Source organism: Carassius gibelio, chromosome B1 (genome assembly GCF_023724105.1).
Source record: "Carassius gibelio isolate Cgi1373 ecotype wild population from Czech Republic chromosome B1, carGib1.2-hapl.c, whole genome shotgun sequence".
Lineage (NCBI taxonomy): Eukaryota > Metazoa > Chordata > Actinopteri > Cypriniformes > Cyprinidae > Carassius > Carassius gibelio.
Genome location: NC_068396.1, coordinates 15,615,671 through 15,635,864, shown reverse-complemented (window position 1 = coordinate 15,635,864; position 20,194 = coordinate 15,615,671). Strand labels below are relative to the sequence as shown.

Genomic DNA, 20,194 nt, shown 5'->3' with positions numbered 1-20,194 from the left:
TCTCGGTTCATGTCAAATTAATTTTGATGTATAAGTCGCACCTGACTATAAGTCGCAGGACCAGCCAAACTATGAAAAAAAGTGCTACTTACAGTCTGGAAAATACGGTATTTAATTTTTCTCACTAGCAAGTTATGCATTTAAACCACTGACAAAGCATACCCAAAGAACTTCACAACACAAAATCAAGTACAATTTTTTTTTTTTTACTTTTTTTTTTATTTTCAATGGTCAAACTTGCAAAACATCTAGAAAAATATACAACAAAATGCTGAACCTTACCACAACGTCAAACATAAAAGAAAGAAGAATATTCACATTTTTCCCTATTCGAGATAAAAGCACATTCTGTTTTCCTTATTATCTGAAACAAAAGCACCGTTCGCTCACATATCCCCGCAGTAGCCCGAATCGTTGGAGAGCTGAGAGTTGGAGCTCCGGTTTGAAGAGGAGTTCCATATGTCCAAATTCATGTGTGGTCCAAAGGGATTGAAGCTGGAGTATTGTTTTGCTGGGCAGGCGCCGCCTGGTTCGCGGCTGAAGGGTGCGACGGGTGAGATGGGTGAGTGGGGCAAGACCGGTGCAGAACGCTCTGGGTGGAAGTGGCTCTGGTAAGGGTCGCTTTGAGGTGTCCAAATAGACCCAAATAGACTGGACATGGGTGACAGACTTCTGGTTCCTGAAAAGAATGGCTGGGGAAAAAACATGTAAAATGATGAGGGAAAAATTGCTTTAATATTCCAAGCATCAACTTCTCAATAAAGACAAACTAACTAGACATTTTATCAGTCTGGAAAATAAACACAGTAAACGGTGCGTTTCTAAGGAGCTCAGAATAATACTCGATGCCAGTGTAAACCCGTTTTTTTTGTTTGCAATTTGTGGATATTAATAGTTTAAGGATCTGATACTCTTTACATTGCACACTTAATTGTAAATGTACTAGTTTAAATGTTTACATGAGACTCCCAACACTTATGCCTGCAGTATCCTCAAAAACATTGTTTTGTGATGCATATCGATTCTAAATATTAAGAACACCTCACATTTCCTGCAGTTTTGATACACTATTGTCAGCTATGCTTTCTCCCTAAGACTTCTCTCCAACAGAATAATGTGCATATTTTTATTAAAGTCAATTGTACTTTTTTTAGAGTCAAGTGTCATATCACATTATTTGGACAGAAGATTTCACTACATTTGTAGGAAGTGTTTGAAAACAAATAAAGGTCTCTTTCTAGTTTTCTACCAAAATAAATTACAAAAGAGATTAAGTAATAAACATTGCAATTTTACTGCAGTGTAAAGTAAAATAATTAGTATATATTTAAATGTATTACAGTGCAGTTGTAGTACAAACATAAATAGTCTAAGAAATAATATTTTAAAATGTGTATTTTTTTATAAAGCCTATTTATACGGTCTCTTTTTTGCACTTTTGGAAATATTTGCTGTTCTCACTTTTCATTTAAATTGTTTTTATTTTACCTTTGCTTGTTTTATAAAAGCTGACTCAGAGAAATGCACAAGAACTCCAATGTACCTTTACTTTAATTAGTACCTGTGCAAATGCTAATAAACTCTAAACTAGTCATATTAATATTAGGGGTGTGACGGTTAGTATATAACCGTGAGACCGACGGTTATAGTTGAACACCGTCATTAGAACTCTATAACCGCCAAAACCGTGTCATTAAAATATTTTTTACAAACATTTTTTATCAAAAATTATTTTCATTTTTTAGATAGGATCATAAGATGCACAATATATCGGGAGACATGGTTTTTACCACTTAATTAAGTTTTGTAAATCGTCAGACATGATATTTACCACTTCATTAACTACATTTTGCTTTGTAGAAAACCTTACTTAAAAACGAATTTCGTTTTGAACAAATTTTATCTTAATTTTAATAAATGTTTAATAAACCAATTGCATGTATTTTAATAAATAAAAAGCAAATATAGCAGACAATGATAACCGTGACATGGAAGCACCAGCGCGCCGCGTTCACTTGCACTGCACTGTGAACTAGAGCGCATCTCATCGTAAATGAAACTCAGCGTAGGCCTATGCCTCATACATTAGCATGAAATATCTTTGCTGCATCCTTTCTAGAACAGACAAACAATCAGCGGATGGCGGGTGGGTGCGGCTTTGAAATTTGCTCAAAAGACTTTGGCGCGGATGATGAGTTTTGTGACAGATCTCCTTAATAAACGGAGGTCTGAAATCTCTGCCCCTTTACCGATCAGAGTGCGCGCTGACACGGAGTTAACCCGCTATCTCCAAGTACAACTAATTGAATCTACGGCAGATCCACTTCATTTGCATATCTAACATGTTGTTCTTGCCTTATGATTTTAAGCACTTGACAAAAACAAACACTCATGTAAATCTCACCTTGCTGCCCACACAGCTGCCAGTGTCCCATGTGGAGTTGACGTCATGGCTTCCATTCTCACCCCACACTGGCTGACGGCTGTGGGTCACGGTTTGGCTTTGATGGCATGAGAATGCATTTTGGTAATTGCCATTACCTTCACAGAAAAAAACAAAGAAAACGTTCACTCACCCTTTAGTTACGATGTAGTATAGTGATATATTTTACACCTTGTGACAGAAAACTCCTCACCTGTTGGCATGTAGTTGGTCTGGTCACTATAGGGATACTGACCGGGGCACTGGCTGTTCTTGTTGTTCCAAGGGAAGCTTCACAGTAACAACACATAAGAATTTTTATCTGATTGTGTATGGACATACAATATGAAGCCAAAAATTTCATTAAATAGTATATAATAAAAAATAATGAAAAGCCTATGGGACATACCTTTCATATACCGATGAGGGACTCTGAGGGACGAATGGGAGGGATTCGGTCATGTTGTACCTGAATTCATTGGTCAGAGGAACTGAGGCCGGTGACCACGTCTCTTCAATCACATTAGAGCCGATTATGTCTGGTGAAACCAAAAGAAAACGTATGATTGTGCATCTTAACCGTGATTCTCTTTATAAGTGTAACATGTGACTGTCCCTCACCAATGTTTCTGTCCACACCTGCAGCTACATCAGCAAAGGTGTGAGGGAGTGCAGGGGCGGGACAGACTTCTGGGCTTTGGCATGGTTCCCTCACATAAAGATTGTTCATGCTGTGGACAAATGCATTTATATATCATCAATCATTTTCAGGATTCTTAAGTCAAATTAATAATAATAATACAAATTATGATAAAAAAAATAAATAAAAAAAAATTAAGGTTTCACTTCCAGAATCAAAATTTCCTGATAATTTACCCACCCTCATGTCATCCAGGTTTATATGTTTTTATTTCTTCAGTTGAAAATAAATTGTTTTGTAAAGGGTGTTTGAACACAATTTAAGATATTTTGGATAAAAACCTGGATGCTTGAGACTGTCCCATTGACTGCCAAGTAAATAACAGTGTCAAGGTCCAAGGAGGAGACTGTTGACAAAGGAATCATTGAATGAAGTCATTATTTTTATTTTCTTCACTTACAAAAAGTGTTCCCGTCGCTTCATAGAATCCAGATTGCACGTCTGATGGCAGATGGAGGATTCTGACGACGACTTTTCACACCTTTTATGGACATAGACACTGTTATTTACTTGGCAGTCTATGGGACAGTCTCAAGCATCCAGGTTTTCATCCAAGATATCTTGAATTATGTTCTGAAGAACTGAGCTTTTACAGGTTTGGAATGACATGTGGGTAACTGATTAATGACAAAAAAATTATTTTAGTGTGGAGTATCCCTATTACTAGACAAGACCGTTATTCCTCGGCCGGGATCATGTAGAGCCCTTTGAAGCTGCATTTAAACTGAAATTTGGACCTTTGGCTCTCATTGAGGTCAACTATCTGGAGAAAAATCCTAGAATGTTTTCCTCAAAAAACCTTCTTTTCTTTACGACTGAAGAAAGAAAGACCTGAAGATCTCAGATGACATGAGGGTAGTAATTTTTTTATTTTGGAAGTGAACTAATTCTTAAAGAAAATCTGGGAAATTTACCTTTGAGTTTTGCAGTTGTAGTTCATGTTCATGTAACATTCCCGATCTTTTGGATATGGGTTGTACTGGATGTTGTCTCCTAAAGTAAAAAATAAAAATTGGTTTAAAATACCATTTTATTTAACTTGTTCTGGAAACTGCAGTGTTTTCTTTTCAGCTTAATATAAAGGTGTGTAGCAAGCACATGATCTCTTACTCCTGCAGGGATGTCTGTGTGGGTCCTTTTCACCCTCCATGCTGCTGGCACTGCTCCAGCTGCCCCAGGACCCTCGGCTGGCTCTCACACTGCCCGATGAACTGCTTGAATCAGAGCCTGACTCCCACTGCAGACGTCGCTCTGGACACTTACGCCTAGGTCTGCTCAAACACGTGCCTGTGTTTGTGTAAAAGGAAACAGTTTAACAAAATTAGACAGGGAGAGTTACAGTATTAAACTGGTCAAAGTTGTTGTTTTTTTCTTTTTATGTTTTTGTAATTTGTGATTTGTAATACAATTTATATACAATTTGTGATGGTAAAACTGAACTTTCCACAGCTATTCATGTGTCACATGACCCTTCAGAAATCACTCTAATATGCTATATTCAAGAAACACTTCTGATTATTATCAATGCTGAAAACCGTTGTGCTGCTTAAAACTGAGATACATTAGTTTGGGGTCATTGAGATATATTGTAAAAAAAAAAAAAAAAAAACCCCAAAGATACTTTTATTCAGCAAAGACACATTAAACTAATCAAAACTGAAAGAATACACACTTAAAATGTTTCTAATCAAAAGATTTCTAATCCACACTGATTTCTAATGGTTCATGTCACACTAAAGACTAAAAGGATAGCTGCTGAAAATTCAACTTTGCCATCACAGGAAAAAAATTACATTTAAAAATAGAAAAGAATAAGCATACAATTCATATGGCAGGCAAAAATAACTTGAGCAAACAATTTAGGGGGAAGTCGTGGCCTGATGGTTAGTGAGTCGGACTCGCAATCGAAAGGTTGAGAGTTCGAGTCTCGGGCCGGCAGGAATTGTGGGTGGGGGGAGTACATGTACACTCCACCCTCAATACCATGACTGAGGTGTCCTTGAGCAAGGCACCGAACCCCCAACTGCTCCCCGGGTGCCACAGCATAAATGTCTGCCCACTGCTCCGGGTGTGTGTTCACAGTGTGTGTGTGTGCACTTCGGAAGGGTTAAATGCAGAGTACAAATTCTGAGTATTGGTCACCATACTTGGCTGAATGTCACTTCACTTTAATCAAAACCTCGTGGATATAAGATGTCCGTCCCCATCCATCCACTCTGAAATGTGTTTTATGTTGTCTTCAACAACTGCAGTGACATCACACTGCTATGATGAGATGCACACATACAGTGGTGAGACCGGAACAGCTGGAAATCACTTCCTCACCACTGTGTTTGAGAGGGCTGTCTGGGTTGGCTCCTATTTTAGGTAGATCAGGTTTCGTGTTGCGGGTTCTAGCAGCATTACGTTGAAATTCTCTCTCACTTTCTGTTACCATGACAACGCTGTTTTCAGGAAGCCTGTTGGATTACCAGAATGAAAAATACATAAAATACTACATTTAACATACGTACATACATATACGTCATATATACACACACACACACACACACATACGCACATATATATATATATATATATATATATATATATATATATATATATATATATATATATATATATATATATATATGAATGATAATAAAATGTATAAACATGTTTGTATATGGAATTTTAAATTGTATTTATACATCTAATTAATATCTGTTGCATTTAAGCAATTTAAGCATTTTGCCATTATCTTCATATGCTATTTCATGGCAGAGACAGATTCTACATTCAATACAAACAATACACTTAATTCAAACATTTAATAAAATTCAACTTAATATAGCAGTTACGGAAAGCGAAATGGGGGGTGATCGGGAAAGGTCCACGAGCCAGGACTTCAGACTTTTTTGTTTTTATGTATGATGTATTATTTTTCAATAATCATACATTTAAAATTCTCATTCATATGCATAAATCTGACTTTTAAACTGATTTATAAACTGTAGCTAATAACGGAGTTAAAATAAAAATGTAAATGAATCATGAGTTGTTAAAAAAAAAAAAGTGTATTTATTAGTATGTATATATACGTAAGCCATGTTACAGTTACAATTAAAGCAAATAATAGTGTGGCCACGATTTTTAGCATAAATAAACTGCTTTTGAACTGAATCAAAATCCACTGAATAGTGAATCAAGTCAATTTGCTGTCAGTTCACACTCCTACTTGGAAAGGTGTTGAAAGCTGAACTGTGCAGATACTAACCCAGGAATGAGCTCCGCTGCCTTTCTGCGACTTCTGCCTGTGTTTTTCTTTGCTCTGGTGGCTGACACTCCAAGTTCTGCATCTTTCTCTGGTGTCTTCTTCTGACTGCTGCCTCTTTCTGACTTCTGAGTGAGCGGCACAAACAATTCATTTGTCTTAGAAAGAACCTCAACACTGAGAGGTTTTTGTTAAAACATTCACAAAGAGGCAGATTTCAGCAGTGTAAAAAAAAAAGGTCATCCTCTTATGTTGCTTTATGGCTCTTACCTCTTCATCTCCATTATCCCTTTTTTCTACATTAGTTTTTCTTTTACACTCCTCGTTTTCCATTGCTTCGTCTACAGGCTGAGGGACTCTGCTTGCTGGGATGTTTTCTGGTAATCCAGGAAGTGTTTCCATAGGAAACATATCAGCTGGCAATGCCTGGTCCTCTCTGGATTCTCTAAAGTGCTCTTTCTTCTCGGCTGGGAGAAGGGTTTCGTCTATGTCGTTGTTATTGTTGTTGTTATTACAAACTTCTGGGTCAAGCTCAAAGGTGCGATCTCCATCTTCGTCTGTGGGAGGACTGCAGAAGTCCGAGGAGGCAGGAACACTAGCAGCAGTAGTTGCAGGGCTATTTTTATATCTACTGTATAGGACCGACACCTTTGTTTGCTTCTTTGGAGGCTGGGATGAACCTCCAGAAGTTTTCTTGGATGAGGACTGTGATCGAATTGTCCCACTGGCCACGGCTGGAGATCCTCTCCCTTTGCCTTTGTCGGAGGGATGGCTTGTGTCAGTGTAGTTCTTACAACTGCCTTTTCCTTTACTAAAGAAAAAAGAAAGAAAAAAAGAACAGAATAATTAAAAATGGATCTAACTCACACAGTTGGCTTTAATATACCACTGACTAGTATCAAGCAAAAATAAATCAATAATTGTAATATATTGCAATAGCAATTTGAACTGCGATATGATTCGTCAAAACATCACATTTCACTGCTGCTTAGATTTTCAGGTAAAAAAAAAGAATAATAAAATCACAAAAATACTAATAAGCAATTTCTTATGTTTGTGTCCCAGTGATGCTGTCTCACCTGACACCATTTGAGGAGATGTGGTTTACACTACTATTTTCACGAGGTACAGAGTTGTGATTGCTACGTGGACTTGGTGTGGAGAACTCGCTTAGAATGTGCTGAGCTTGATGGAAAGCCATCAGACACACACCAGCAAGAGAGGAACTACAGAGAGAAGGGGTTTTACATTAATGCATCGAATACATTTACACACACAGGGTGACATTTTGTGGGTTTAAGAATGTATATGGACTGCTAACCAGGTGAAGACCAGTGTGATGACCCAGAAGGACTCCTCCCAGCTGGGTCCTGGTACCACCTGAGCACACAGGGGCAGCATGTGGTGAGGAAGAGTCACATTGAGGGTGAAGTGGAAAAGGGAGCCACGTTCTGTCTCCAGGGTCAAGTCTCTGATTACCCACGAAGATGTGAAGTCTGGAGTAAATCTAGAGAGATACAGAAAAGTTGAGATGAGGAGAAAATAAACAGCTAAAAAACTATAAATAAAAGGGCAGAGATATGCCATAGCCAAACTGATCATTATATTCAGTCATATAAACAAATAATATGTTGCTACATACTTTCAATGACTTTAGAGTCTAGAAATAAAACGGGCAATAAGAATGGTAACTAGCATGAAAAAGGGAGCCTAAAATGGTGTTTTAGGGATATGACATATGACACTGTCTGATCAATCAGGCAATTTGGTTCTAAATCATAAATTGACTAAATAATTCTTAAAATATACAAGCATATACAGGTACAGGAACACACAGTTAGAATATTTCCCAAGATCAATCAAAGAAAGGATTTGCAAAACGGAAAAGTTCAAGTTCTTTAAAGCATGTTCATTTCTGCACTCAATACTTGGTTGGGGCTCCTTTAGCATGAACTCCAGCATCAGTGAGGAGTGACATGGAAGCGATCAGCCTGTGGCACTGCGGAGGCACTGTTGAGCTTCAGCTCATCTGTATTGTTGGAGCGACTGTTTCTCTTCTTTCTCTTGAAAATATCCCATAGATTCCATATGGGGTTCAGGTCAGGTGAGTTGGCTGGCCAATCAAGCACAGTAATATCATTGTCAGCGAACCACTTAGAAATGGTTTTGGCACTGTGGGCAGGTGCTAAAGTCCTGCTGGATAAGGAAATCAGCATCTCCATAAAGCTTGTCAGCAGATTGAAGCATAAAGTACTCCAAAATCTCCTGGTAGATGGCTGCATTGACTTTGGACTTGATAAAACACATTGGACCAGCAGACATCAGGGCACCACAAATCATCACTTACTGTGGAAACCACACTGGACTTCAAGCAGCTTGGATTCTGTGCCTCTCCAGTCTTCCTCCAGACCTTGATTTCCAAATTAAATGCAAAATTTACTTTTATCTAAAAAGAGGACTTTGGACCACTGATCAACAGTCCAGTTCTTTTTCTCCTTCGCCAGGTGAAATGCTTCTGATTTTTTTTCTGATTCAGAAGTGGTTTCAAAGAACAAGATAAATTTAAACCGTAGGGATGGTCATTTAATGAAACTCAGATGTAAATACTCTAATATTTTGAGATACTGGATTTTTTGACTTTCGTTGGCTGTAAGCTCTAATCATCAAAAAAAAAAAATAAAAAAAAAAATTGAAATGTTTTACATGTAATGAATCTATCATTTATGAAAGTTTACTTTTTGAAATGTTACAAAAAAAAAAAAGTTCACAATATTCACATTTTTTGAGATGCAACTGTACAAGATGTTATCACAACACTGCTGTCAATGCATTTGAATGCAGCTAAACAAAGAATATGTCACATGAGGAAGACAACCCTTTTCAATGGGAAAGATCATCAGCTAAGGAGGATTATTTAATACCTAGAGAAACCTATCGTTTTGCAAACCAATTCAATGGATTATATATTAATGCAATATTACCAATTAAACTGGCTGCTTGCAAAAAATTTTTAGTTTGTCAGAATACACAGCTATTTTTCTTAAATGGTCGTCAGTTGAACGAGATGTAGATATAAAATATCCCAGCAGGGGCAGGCATTTGAAAACATAGAAATAACATCTGCACTTTGCTTAAAACACTGATATTGAATAGTATGCACAGTCGCGTAAATAACTGAAAATCGGCAGGCACATGCACTTTCAAATTAACAATCTTAAGACTTACGCAATTGTGATTTCTGAGGACGAGTTGTAGTCCACTCTGAAAGGTCCACAGTGTTGCACCTCAAAGCCATAACCTTGACATTTATATCCATTAATGTTCATGGATACTACAGTCAATGGCAACTCGCCTGCATTCTCCACTTTAAAGCTTTTCTGGATGGCAAACAAGGGCTTACTTGATCGTAAACCTGTAAAAGACAACAAAAAGAATAAAAAATGCAGTAACATTTTGTAATAATAATTTCATTAATAAATCACTAACAAACATTATAATGCTTAAGGGATTGTTAGTTCATATTCAAATATATTAACTAAATCCACACTACAAAAGATTTTAGCAGATGTTATACAATGATTAAAAGCTTTAGTTAATGCACATTTTTGCTGCTATTGAGGTGTGATATGGGTAAGATTAGGGACAGGTTTGGTAGTATGAGTAGCTTTAAAGGGTTTAAAGAGTCACAACATACCCATAAGAGAAGACATTGCTGAATTAAGTGGTAAATTTTGTTATTTTTGGACCAAAATGTATTTTTGATGCTTCAACATATTCTAACTGACCTTCTGATGTCACATTGACTACTCTGTCCATGTTCGGAAAGGTAATAAAAACATCATCAGTGTACTGTACATACATTTTCAATGGAGGGACAGAAAGCTCTCGGACTAAATCTAAAATGTGTTGTAACTGTGTTCAGAAGATGAACGTCTTACGGGTTTGGAACGACATGAGGGTGAGTCATTAATGACAATTTTCATTTTTGGTTGAACTAACCCTTTAAAGGTTGGTTAAGGGGTCAGGAGTGTACAGGGGTTCATTTGATTAATATAAGGGAATATGTTTCATTAAAATATCTTTTAATGTTACATTATTTTAATATATTAATTTATCATTATTTTTTTTTGTTTTCTCCTGTTGATGTATTCAAGGAGTATCCTGTTTGGTTCATAAAAATATCCATGTTTTGCACCCACGTTGGAATGTGTTTGATGTCTTTAGCAAGCAAAACCTGAACAAATGATTAATAAATGATTTGTAAACATGCATAAATAGGGTGAATTCAGGTTATTTGGGACACATTTAGCCATTGAGATAACTGCTCATAAAAGTACTAATGATTAGTAAATCCAATTATCCGACCTTACAAACTGTGATCACGAGTTAAATAAATGTTAACATGAAAAGTGTGTAAAAGTGCTTAAAATCACTAAGGTATTTGTTCCACAACATTTGTTAATGCAAAAAAGAGCGCCAGATAATTTGAGAAGATTAAGATTAATGAGCATTCAAAAGTTCATTAACAACTGCAAGGTTGTAAGAACTGAAAGTTTAATGACATTTGTAATCATTAACTAATGATCCATTAATCATTAATGTTTTTTAAAGTTTTATTTATGAAACTTTTAATCTTTGTATACCATCTGTCAAAATCATTACGATATACATTGAATAACGATCTGTTAATCATTAGGTAATGTTTCTTAAGTTCCTTAGTAAACATTAACAAGCACATTATCTCGTATGTGACCCTGGAGCAAAAAAATAGTATTAAGTCGCTGGGGCATATCATTAGCAATAGCCAACAACAACAACAACAACAACAACATTGTATGGGTCAAAATTATCGATTTTTCTTTTCAAAAATCATTAGGATATTAAGTAAAGATCATGTTCCATGAAGAGGTTTTGTAAATTTCCTACTGTAAATATATCAAAACTTAGTTTTTGATTAGTAATATGCATTGCTAAGAATTCATTTTGGTGTTGATGGCACAGTGGATAAGACACATGCCTTTGGTGTGAGAGACCCAGGTTCGAATCCACTGTGAGACACCAATGTGTCCCTGAGCAAGACACTTAACCCCTAGTTGCTCCAGAGGCGTGCGACCTCTGACATATATAGCAATTGTAAGTCGCTTTGGATAAAAGCGTCAGCTAAATGAAAAAATGAAATGAAATGAAAATGAATAACTTCAAGAAGATTTTCCTCAGTATTTGGATTTTTCTGCACCCTCAAATTCCAAATTTACAAATTGTTCTATCTCGGCCAAATATTGTCCGATCCTAATAAACCATTCAACACTGAAAAGCTTACGAACAACTGACATTTAAGACTGTTTTTTTGGTCCAGGGTCACATTTTTCTAGGTATGTGAATATATATATTAACAAATGTTCTGTTAAGCATAGATTTTTGTTAATTATTCATGTATGGCTGTGTAACCATAGTATAATATGGTTTGGAATTTCACAGATTAAAGTGGTGTGAATTTTTTTGTTAAATTATTAAAATTTTAACTTAAAATCTCAAAGGGTACGTCAAATAAGTATTTTTCAGAGTGTAATTCAATGTTACTGAAATTACAGAATTCAATAGGAACAATTAATTTAAGAACAATCTCTACTTCTCAGCTCACCATCTCTGCACTCCATGAGGGTTGACTGGGGCACATTGAAGCGCAGTGAGGCTGCAGGCCCTGGGAGCTTCCCTCCTACTCTCAGCAGCTCCTTTGCCCCAAACCCTTTAACCAGAACCATGTCAAACACGGTCAGGTTGTTCCTGTTAACAAACAGATAGAGCCACAATTACCTTTGGCAAACAAGTAGTACAGAAACTCATAGCAACACTGAGAAAACAACCACCACCACAACAAGAAAAGCCACGGTCAATAGTGTAATGTACTGTAACTACTCGCACAAACGTCACTTTTACAAAGTTCCTATTATAAATTCTGATGACATTTCCTAAAGTATGTGCTTACTGGATGGGGATCACTAACACTCAGACCAAATTGTGAACCATTTTATGAAATCTTTGAATTAAAATTTCCTGATTAAATTTTTTTCATGACCATGCATTGCAGTACCGTCCATAGCAAAACCTTTTTGCCCTTAAATCTGTTAAATGTATAATTAAATAGCACAATGATATGTTAATACCACGGTTACAACTCTTTTGGGCAGAGCAGTACCTGATGAGAAGCAGTGAGGTAACATGCTTGTGTTCTGTGGGCTGGTACGCCACAGAAACCGTCCTCGACTCCCACGGCTGGAGGAGGAATCTCAACACACTTGCTCTCTTACTTTCCTGTTTGCAAAAACATGAGTTCACTATAACCAGAGTTACCAGAAGACACATTAACTACCCAAGATATACTCAATGTACTTAAAAAAAAATATTCAAAGATCATGACCTCACCTTGTGATTAGAAGCCAATAGAAGAAACTCTGTTGTAGTGATATTCACAGACAGTGGGCTAATATTAAACCTAGAAACAGACACATACATAATATTAATTCTGATGTTGTTGCTCATTGACAGTGTTTTTGCTAAATACTACAAAAAAAGAAATGCCTTGGGAACTAATGGAAACAAAACAAGCTTAAGTACTAAAATGACTGAAACTGAAATAAAATGTGTGTGTAAACATGTCTTATTTACATGTAGACATTTAGACTCATAGGAGACGCTTATACTGTACTAGACATTGAATTTATTTTATTTTGTAATTAAGTTTTTTGGCAGAACAGAATTTAGGCCACATGAGTGTGTGTTTACAGTATGTATGTACCATTTGGTCAACATGTCAAGGGCTTCAAGCGGATCTGGATATGAGGAGAGGGTTCGGATCTCCACAGACACCACTGAACCCGTCGGGTTTTTCAGAGTGAAATTCTTCACCTGGATTAGTGATTTACATTAACAGTTCAAACAATGATGAAAATTCTAAAGATGCTCTGTTTGTTAATTTATTAGTGATTTGCCTACCTTACTGTCATTGACAGGTGTGGCCCTAAAGTCCAGGGGTGAAGAGTGGTTTACTGGAAGTCTGGGCCAGCTAAATAAAACACACACACACACACACACACACGACAAAAAAAGATGAATGGATGTACATATGTTTAAACAGCATTCAAAATGAGTAGCCTGCTTCTCCCCACGTTTACCTGCAAGAGAGCTCTTTGCTACAGTGCCAGCGGTTACAGAGTGAAGAGGCCAGACTGCTGTCCACTCTCCAGAGAGAAGAGGAGGATTCTGGGAGAAGGGACTGCTGCCACTCAACACGTCCTGCAAGTTCACACACACAAAAAATGCAAAAACTAGTACCCAAAAAAACTATTCAATCAATTTATAGTCCAGGGTTATGATAAGTGACTACAACAGAGCTACTAGGAGCCTCAAGATGACTTGAAAATGATTTAAAATGAGGCAAAACAAGCAATAAAATACGCTGAAACATTAATTATTAAATATTTATTTTTCTGCTTATTATAGAAAAGTAAAACAAACTAAAACCTTGTTACTTGAAATAAATATTCACTAAAATATTAAAAGTTAAATAAGAAATGTAAACTTAATTTATTTCAGCTAGTTCAAGACAGCATGTCTAATTATGGAGTTTAACTACATCTACTACAATACTAAAACTATATATCAATAGACTATATACTATAAATACTTTATTTAAAGGTCCAATTCTTGCTGTTTACAAACCATTAAGTACGACTCAAACTTCTTATTTGCTTCTCATTAGTGATTAGTAAAACAATTAAGATTAGGTATTGGGTAAAATTAGGGATGCAGTATGTGTGCTTTATAAGTACTCATAAACAGCCAACATGTTAATAATAGGCATGCTAATAAGCAACTATTTTATACTGAGAATTGATTTCTAGACCTGAATAAATCATGAAAGTTAAAAAATTATTCCAATGCCATGGGCATTTCTATAATTAAAATACATTTTACTATTTACACCAAGCTCTGATATCATATATTGGGTAGAAGTCACAATGGACTGGAAGAGTCGTGTAAATTCACTGGGTAAAAATTGTGGGAATCTTGAAGAACATTGTGAAACGTAATCATTTTGATTCATTATTAAGGTTTTTTTTTCCATTTACAGAAACTAAATTAAAACAAGTTCAAGACAAACTTTGAATATTCAGATCCACTGGTCCAGAAAAACCACTTGTGTGTGTCCAGGTGTGTTTGTCTCACCTGCTCTGGACAAACGGAGAGGACAGATCCGTTCACACTCCTCAGAAGACTCGAACATAACACCTCCCTGCTGAGGAAAGAAAGTGATCATTCAGACAAAAACGAGCAAAGCCTGGTTAATAATAGAACCCAAAGTAAGTAAATAAATTACTGTCTATGTGTTCTCTTTTCAACGCATTCTGTCTATGCAGAAGAGAATGAATTTAATCCATCATCAGGTTTCAATCAACACAACTAGAGGATTATCTCTTATTAAAGAGTTTTCATGCTGATGTAGTCAAGCTTTACCTTTGAGGCAGAAGAATACGTTTGGAGATGAAGTTCCATTGGAACCCCTACATTGGTTGTAAGGGTAACTGTGCTTGTGAGGTTTGTGGGTAAAGATTTGCTGAGCAGCTGAAGAGACAGAAGCTTCCAGCTACCAGGGCTCACCTCCAGGGACTTTGTCAAATTTACAACCTATAATTTGGGAAAATGTACATCTTAGTAAAGCTGTAAAAACGGTATAGCTCGGACTACAATAGGCTACTATTTTTGTGAATTGTACTTTTGTATATTTAAAGTTATACAATTATATTATTTAGTTTTTTTATGTATTTTAAGTACTACGTTGACTAAGTAAAAAAACAAAAAACAATAATATTTAAAATAGAGTCACTAACCCACCAACTACTCATTACCACAATATGGTCACTGGACATTCAAGTTTGATAACCATTACCTTAAAGAGTTTATGCTGTGAAAAGGAGATGTTAGTGATTCTGAAGGTGATGGGGAAGGGGATGGACAGCCAGAGCTCAACATGCTCTGAGCCGCTCTGCTTCTGTCTGAGCTGAAATAAAGAACTCAGCTCAGAGCTGGAGCATCTGAAACAGAGAGGACCAACTTGGTAAAAACAAGGCTAAATATTTAGTAGAACTGCATCAAAAATCATGAACACAGCATTTACTAGGTTACGAGGTTATATCCTACATATAAAGAGTTGAAGTACACTACCATTCACATACACAAGTTTATAATGTGTAAGATTTTAAATGTTTTAGAAAATACTCTTATTGATCAGAGAGAAAAAAATATTTATATTTATGCATTTATTTGATCAAAAATACATTAAAACAGCAATATTGTGAGACATTAACAATTTAAGATATCTGTTTTCTATTTTAATATATTTAAAAAACAAATACTTCTGTGATGGCAAATCTGAATTTTCTGGATTTTTCAGTGTTTCCAATATTCATTTATTTAAAACATCCTTGCTTATTGCTAATTAATTTCCTTACAAAAAAATTAAAACCTATTGACCTCAATTTTGAACGGGTTGTATATTTATGCAATTAATGATCCCATATTTAAAACTCTCATAACAATGTTTTACTTTCCATTTTTTCTGTAACATTTGAAAAATTATATTTTTGGCCTATTGTACATTTGCTGTCCAATGATTTAAATTGATTTAAAAACAGATCAAGTTAATGACAAAAGCATCAAGGTAATTTGCAGTAAATAACACAGAAATCATTACCTGTGTGTGCCCTCCAGCAGTGGATATAAATTCACTGATCTGTTTGCTAAAATCTGCAGGCCAATCTGACTTGGACACCTTTTACTTTTAGCTGACAAAGAGCCTATAAACAGAAATGTGAAAGACAATGGAATAAACACGGCTAACATCCCAGCAGTACAGTATGAACCATCAGAATACACATGAGAACTTGAGGCTACTGACGTCTACAGAAGAGTGAAGCCACTTGAGTGAAATTAGTAGCGGAAGGCTTGAGTAGCACTTCAGTGAGTTCCACACTGCTGTCTGTCCTTGACAAGAGCTGGATCTCCTTAAAAAGACACGAGACATGTCATGCAGCACGATCCACATGTTTATAAACCATATCAGTTTACATGCATAATTACCCTCATTAGGACCTGTGCTGTCCTGTGTGCACATACCTTAACAAAGAGCTTTTTATCCCCTGAGTTCAACATGAACACTCCTATTCTGGGATCTGCTGGAATAAAAAAATACATAATTATGAAATTTATAAATGGGTCCATACTACATATAACTTGGCAAAAAAGAAAAGAATGCACAGTAGGAAAGCCACAAGGTGGTGCTATGATACCAGGGAAAGTGATCTGTTGGGCGTTGGTGGACGAGCAACAAATCCAGGTAGGTGTAACTCATGAACTAGGAAGTCATGGTTCCCTTCGGTCTCATTATCTCGGTTTACAGTTTAGCCCAAGACATTTCAGAGTGGAATTCTTCTTGAAAATTAATATGCTGTTGGGTTAATTCACTAAAATCATTCACCAATCATTCTGTAATTTCATACTAAACTACATGCCTGAGTGATGAGGCAATAATGCATCAGATAAAAGGAGCATCTTATCGGAGTAAAAACATTTCCATAAGGAAGGGAAATAGAGTCTATGCTCATTATCTTAGAGTTTATAAGTTCAAGTAGGCTGATGGTTTTGAAAGCAGAGGTGAAATCTATGACAAGGTGTCTTCAGGTAATTTCATTATTTTCAAATGTCTGTTGTCCAGATGAAATAACTGACTCAGTAGATCATTCGAATACTGAAAATTAATGCAGACTCAAGGTGCTTTGAGTCATGGAATGTGCATTCATTTTCATTGGCATGTTACTAAAACTAAACTAAAATGCGTATTTCCAGTGTTCATTACAATAATGAAACAGACATAAGTGCATGTAGTAAATTCAAATGTAGTAGAGTTTAATATCATGTACACAAATATTAAAAAGTTTAAATGCTTGAATGGATATGATAAAAAAAAACATTTTTTTTTAATGTCTTAAGCACACCAAGACTGCATTTTTTTTTTTTTATACTGTACAGAAATAGTGTTAGATTTTGATCCTATTTTAATATATTTTTTAAACTGTAATGCAATCCTGTGAAGGCAAAGCTGGTGTCTTTGGTGTCACATGATCCTTCAGAAATCTTTCCAATATGCTAATTTGGTGTTTAAGAAATATATTTCTTCTTAATCTTAATGCTGAAAACACTTGTGGTGATTAATATTTTGTGAAATCAATATTTTTTTATCCGATTTAATTCACTGCAGATTTAGTTCTAAAAGAATTTCAAAAACAAATTGATTTGGGTGCAGTCTACACAAAAACCTGTTTGCTTTTGCATATCTCGCTGCCTCAACTGTCGTTTGTTTACAACGAACCGATTGCATTAGATAACCAAATATATAGTTACATAGAGTATGATACGTTTTTGCTTTCTCTTAAAAAGAAAAATTTTTTTTTGTGATTCTGAGGCTATTTATATGTTATGACATTTTTACATCACTGGGATCCATTTTTATGATCTCGCCAAGGGCCCAACGAACCCATGAGTGCAATCCAGGAGTCCAAACTAAAAACGAAAACGTGTTAAAACAGAATCATGCCAATCTCACATGGGGAGTGTGAAAACACGATGGACACAGGCTATGCAACGAACTGCCCAGTGACAACACAAATTTGTCCAAACCGAAAATAGCTTTTGGTGTGTGTAGTATGAGAATCACAGCAAAAGATAAACGAAAGCTGATAAGGTCAAAATACAGTTAAGGATCACCGGGAAAAATAAATAAAAGACAATAAATAAAGCTAGCTAAACGCTTAGAAAAACAATGCTAAGAGGATATGAATCAAAAATCAGGTCAAGCATTTATCTTATCTGCAGCAGAAAACAAACAAGTTTATAATCTAAAAGTGTAAAGAGTAAGATGTGTAAAATATGGATTATAAAAGTAGAAATGGACATACAGACAGCATCTTCTGGTGGAGGGAGGACCAGCAGCACCACAATATTCTCCAGCACATAAGGCTTGTGTTTGTCCCAGTGGGTCGACCTTTCCCCTCTTTCAGAAAGACTGATCTGAAGTGCAATTCTGCCTTCCTCCGATACTAAACACCAACCCTGTGAGGAAAGAGAGAGAAACGTAAAGACACAATTCATCGACACGCTAGACACCCGTCAACATAAATCACAGGAATGCCAAGCGTTCCAACTAAAAAAGATGCGCCACATCCCAATCACCATCAAATAACCTGTAAATCAATGCAACTTAAGCTGTCTCCTCTCTAGATGATTATATGTGTAAGCTTAATTTGAAAAGAATTAGATGTTGGAGTGCATGGTCTCTTGAGTGGATAGGTGTTAACAACACCATCAAGTCTCTGCTGAGCTATTAGCAGTCTTCAAGACTTTCCAACAAGGACTAACTGGAAGGAGACCTTTAAAAGGGAGATGTACACTTAAGGAGGCTTCTCCTTCATGCATTGGCACCTACAATGATATGGAGACACAATCTAAAGACGTTGTTTCTATGAACAATACAGTTATGCTGAACAGTAAATTGATTGGACATGAGCTTTCATTACTCTCAGTTTTATTAACAAGGGATCTGGGTCAATCAGTTTAATAGGGAGAAAACAATAAAAGATGCAAATAAATGAGCTGTTTTTCACCGGCTACAGGATCTCCTGCATTTCTACTGACATGAGGAAGTAGCTGTAGTTCCTTATAAGCAGAATTATAAGTAGTAGAGTCATATCTCAAAGCATGTTCACACAAGCATGAATGTCGGTTATGAAAATTTGGCACAAATGTTATTATGCTTTTTGCATGTTCATAAAAAACCGACTGCAGGAAAATGTCAATACACTCTCTGAGGTGGCACTTGTAGAAAAGCAGAAATCTGCCAGATTTCCGGGATATTAGTCTTTGTGCGAACAGGCTTTAAAACACTTCCTGAAACTGAGATTACATCTTACCTGGGGCTGATTGTAGAACATTTTCGGTAAACTGCAATCAAGCACCAGACCTAAAATTGTTATATTAGAAGCATCTTCCTGCAGGAGCAAAAGAGAAAGACCAATTAAATTCATTAGCTCAGAAGCTCTTTTCAGACCAAATTAAATGATTACAACAATACATCTAATTTACATAATTAAGCAGACACTTTCATCTGCAGCAACTTCATATTATTATAACAACATATAATACAACACGAAAAAAGCCTGATTTCAATAGTATGCAAAGAAAGTAACTCCGATGATTCTAAGGCAGCAAATGCATCTTCAAAAGGCACAGTGCAGCTTTTTTTGTTCATTTTTTATGTGTTCTCGATTAAAGATGGTAACTTTCAGTTCCTCTACCTCTTCAGGCAACATAAATAATTCAATACATTCAAAACCACATTCGCTAAGATGGGCCCCTTTATAAAGCAGCCAGTCATCTCCATGTACAGAAGTGAACTTCTCTGAATTTAAACTCTAAAACTTGTGGCTAGCCAAGTGATTTTTGCACAGATTATTTGAATAAATGTTCTTAAATGAAGTTATCTAAATGTGGGATGTGTATGTGCCTGCATATGTGAACAATAAAGAGTTTATATATAAAAAAAAAAAAAAAAAAAAAAAAAAAAAAAATAGGGGGGGTTTGACTCCTAACCCTAGGGTTGTGGATTCGAGTCTCGGGCCCAACTGCTCCCCGGGCGCCGCAGCATAAACGTGTGTTCACGGTGTGTGTGCGCACTTTGGATGGGTTAAATGCAGAGCAAGAATTCTGA

At 36.1% G+C, this 20,194-nt stretch overlaps 1 protein-coding gene across 5 annotated transcripts in view; it reads right to left on the bottom strand.

Annotated features, from left to right (window-relative positions):
* Positions 1-195: 195 nt before the first annotated feature.
* The window catches only part of tmem131l (transmembrane 131 like), a 48,557-nt gene continuing 28,558 nt past the window's right edge, over positions 196-20,194 (bottom strand). The window contains exons 8-35 of one of the 5 annotated variants that reach the window (XM_052545242.1): positions 19,398-19,475; positions 18,387-18,540; positions 16,549-16,607; positions 16,331-16,436; positions 16,127-16,229; positions 15,323-15,467; positions 14,890-15,060; positions 14,602-14,671; positions 13,548-13,668; positions 13,369-13,438; positions 13,172-13,281; positions 12,799-12,868; positions 12,572-12,687; positions 12,017-12,159; positions 9,601-9,787; positions 7,697-7,882; positions 7,455-7,601; positions 6,646-7,186; positions 6,379-6,503; positions 5,448-5,581; positions 4,233-4,409; positions 4,037-4,115; positions 3,523-3,603; positions 3,044-3,153; positions 2,832-2,961; positions 2,637-2,713; positions 2,405-2,541; positions 196-692 (exon numbers count right to left, since the gene is read on the bottom strand). In XM_052545242.1, the coding sequence (XP_052401202.1) occupies positions 387-692; positions 2,405-2,541; positions 2,637-2,713; positions 2,832-2,961; positions 3,044-3,153; positions 3,523-3,603; positions 4,037-4,115; positions 4,233-4,409; positions 5,448-5,581; positions 6,379-6,503; positions 6,646-7,186; positions 7,455-7,601; positions 7,697-7,882; positions 9,601-9,787; positions 12,017-12,159; positions 12,572-12,687; positions 12,799-12,868; positions 13,172-13,281; positions 13,369-13,438; positions 13,548-13,668; positions 14,602-14,671; positions 14,890-15,060; positions 15,323-15,467; positions 16,127-16,229; positions 16,331-16,436; positions 16,549-16,607; positions 18,387-18,540; positions 19,398-19,475 (3,933 nt within the window). In that variant the 3' untranslated portion in view covers positions 196-386. The remainder of the gene's footprint in view (positions 693-2,404; positions 2,542-2,636; positions 2,714-2,831; positions 2,962-3,043; positions 3,154-3,522; positions 3,604-4,036; positions 4,116-4,232; positions 4,410-5,447; positions 5,582-6,378; positions 6,504-6,645; positions 7,187-7,454; positions 7,602-7,696; positions 7,883-9,600; positions 9,788-12,016; positions 12,160-12,571; positions 12,688-12,798; positions 12,869-13,171; positions 13,282-13,368; positions 13,439-13,547; positions 13,669-14,601; positions 14,672-14,889; positions 15,061-15,322; positions 15,468-16,126; positions 16,230-16,330; positions 16,437-16,548; positions 16,608-18,386; positions 18,541-19,397; positions 19,476-20,194) is intronic. The other 4 variants (XM_052545243.1, XM_052545241.1, XM_052545246.1 and 1 more) reach the window with 4 other exon arrangements.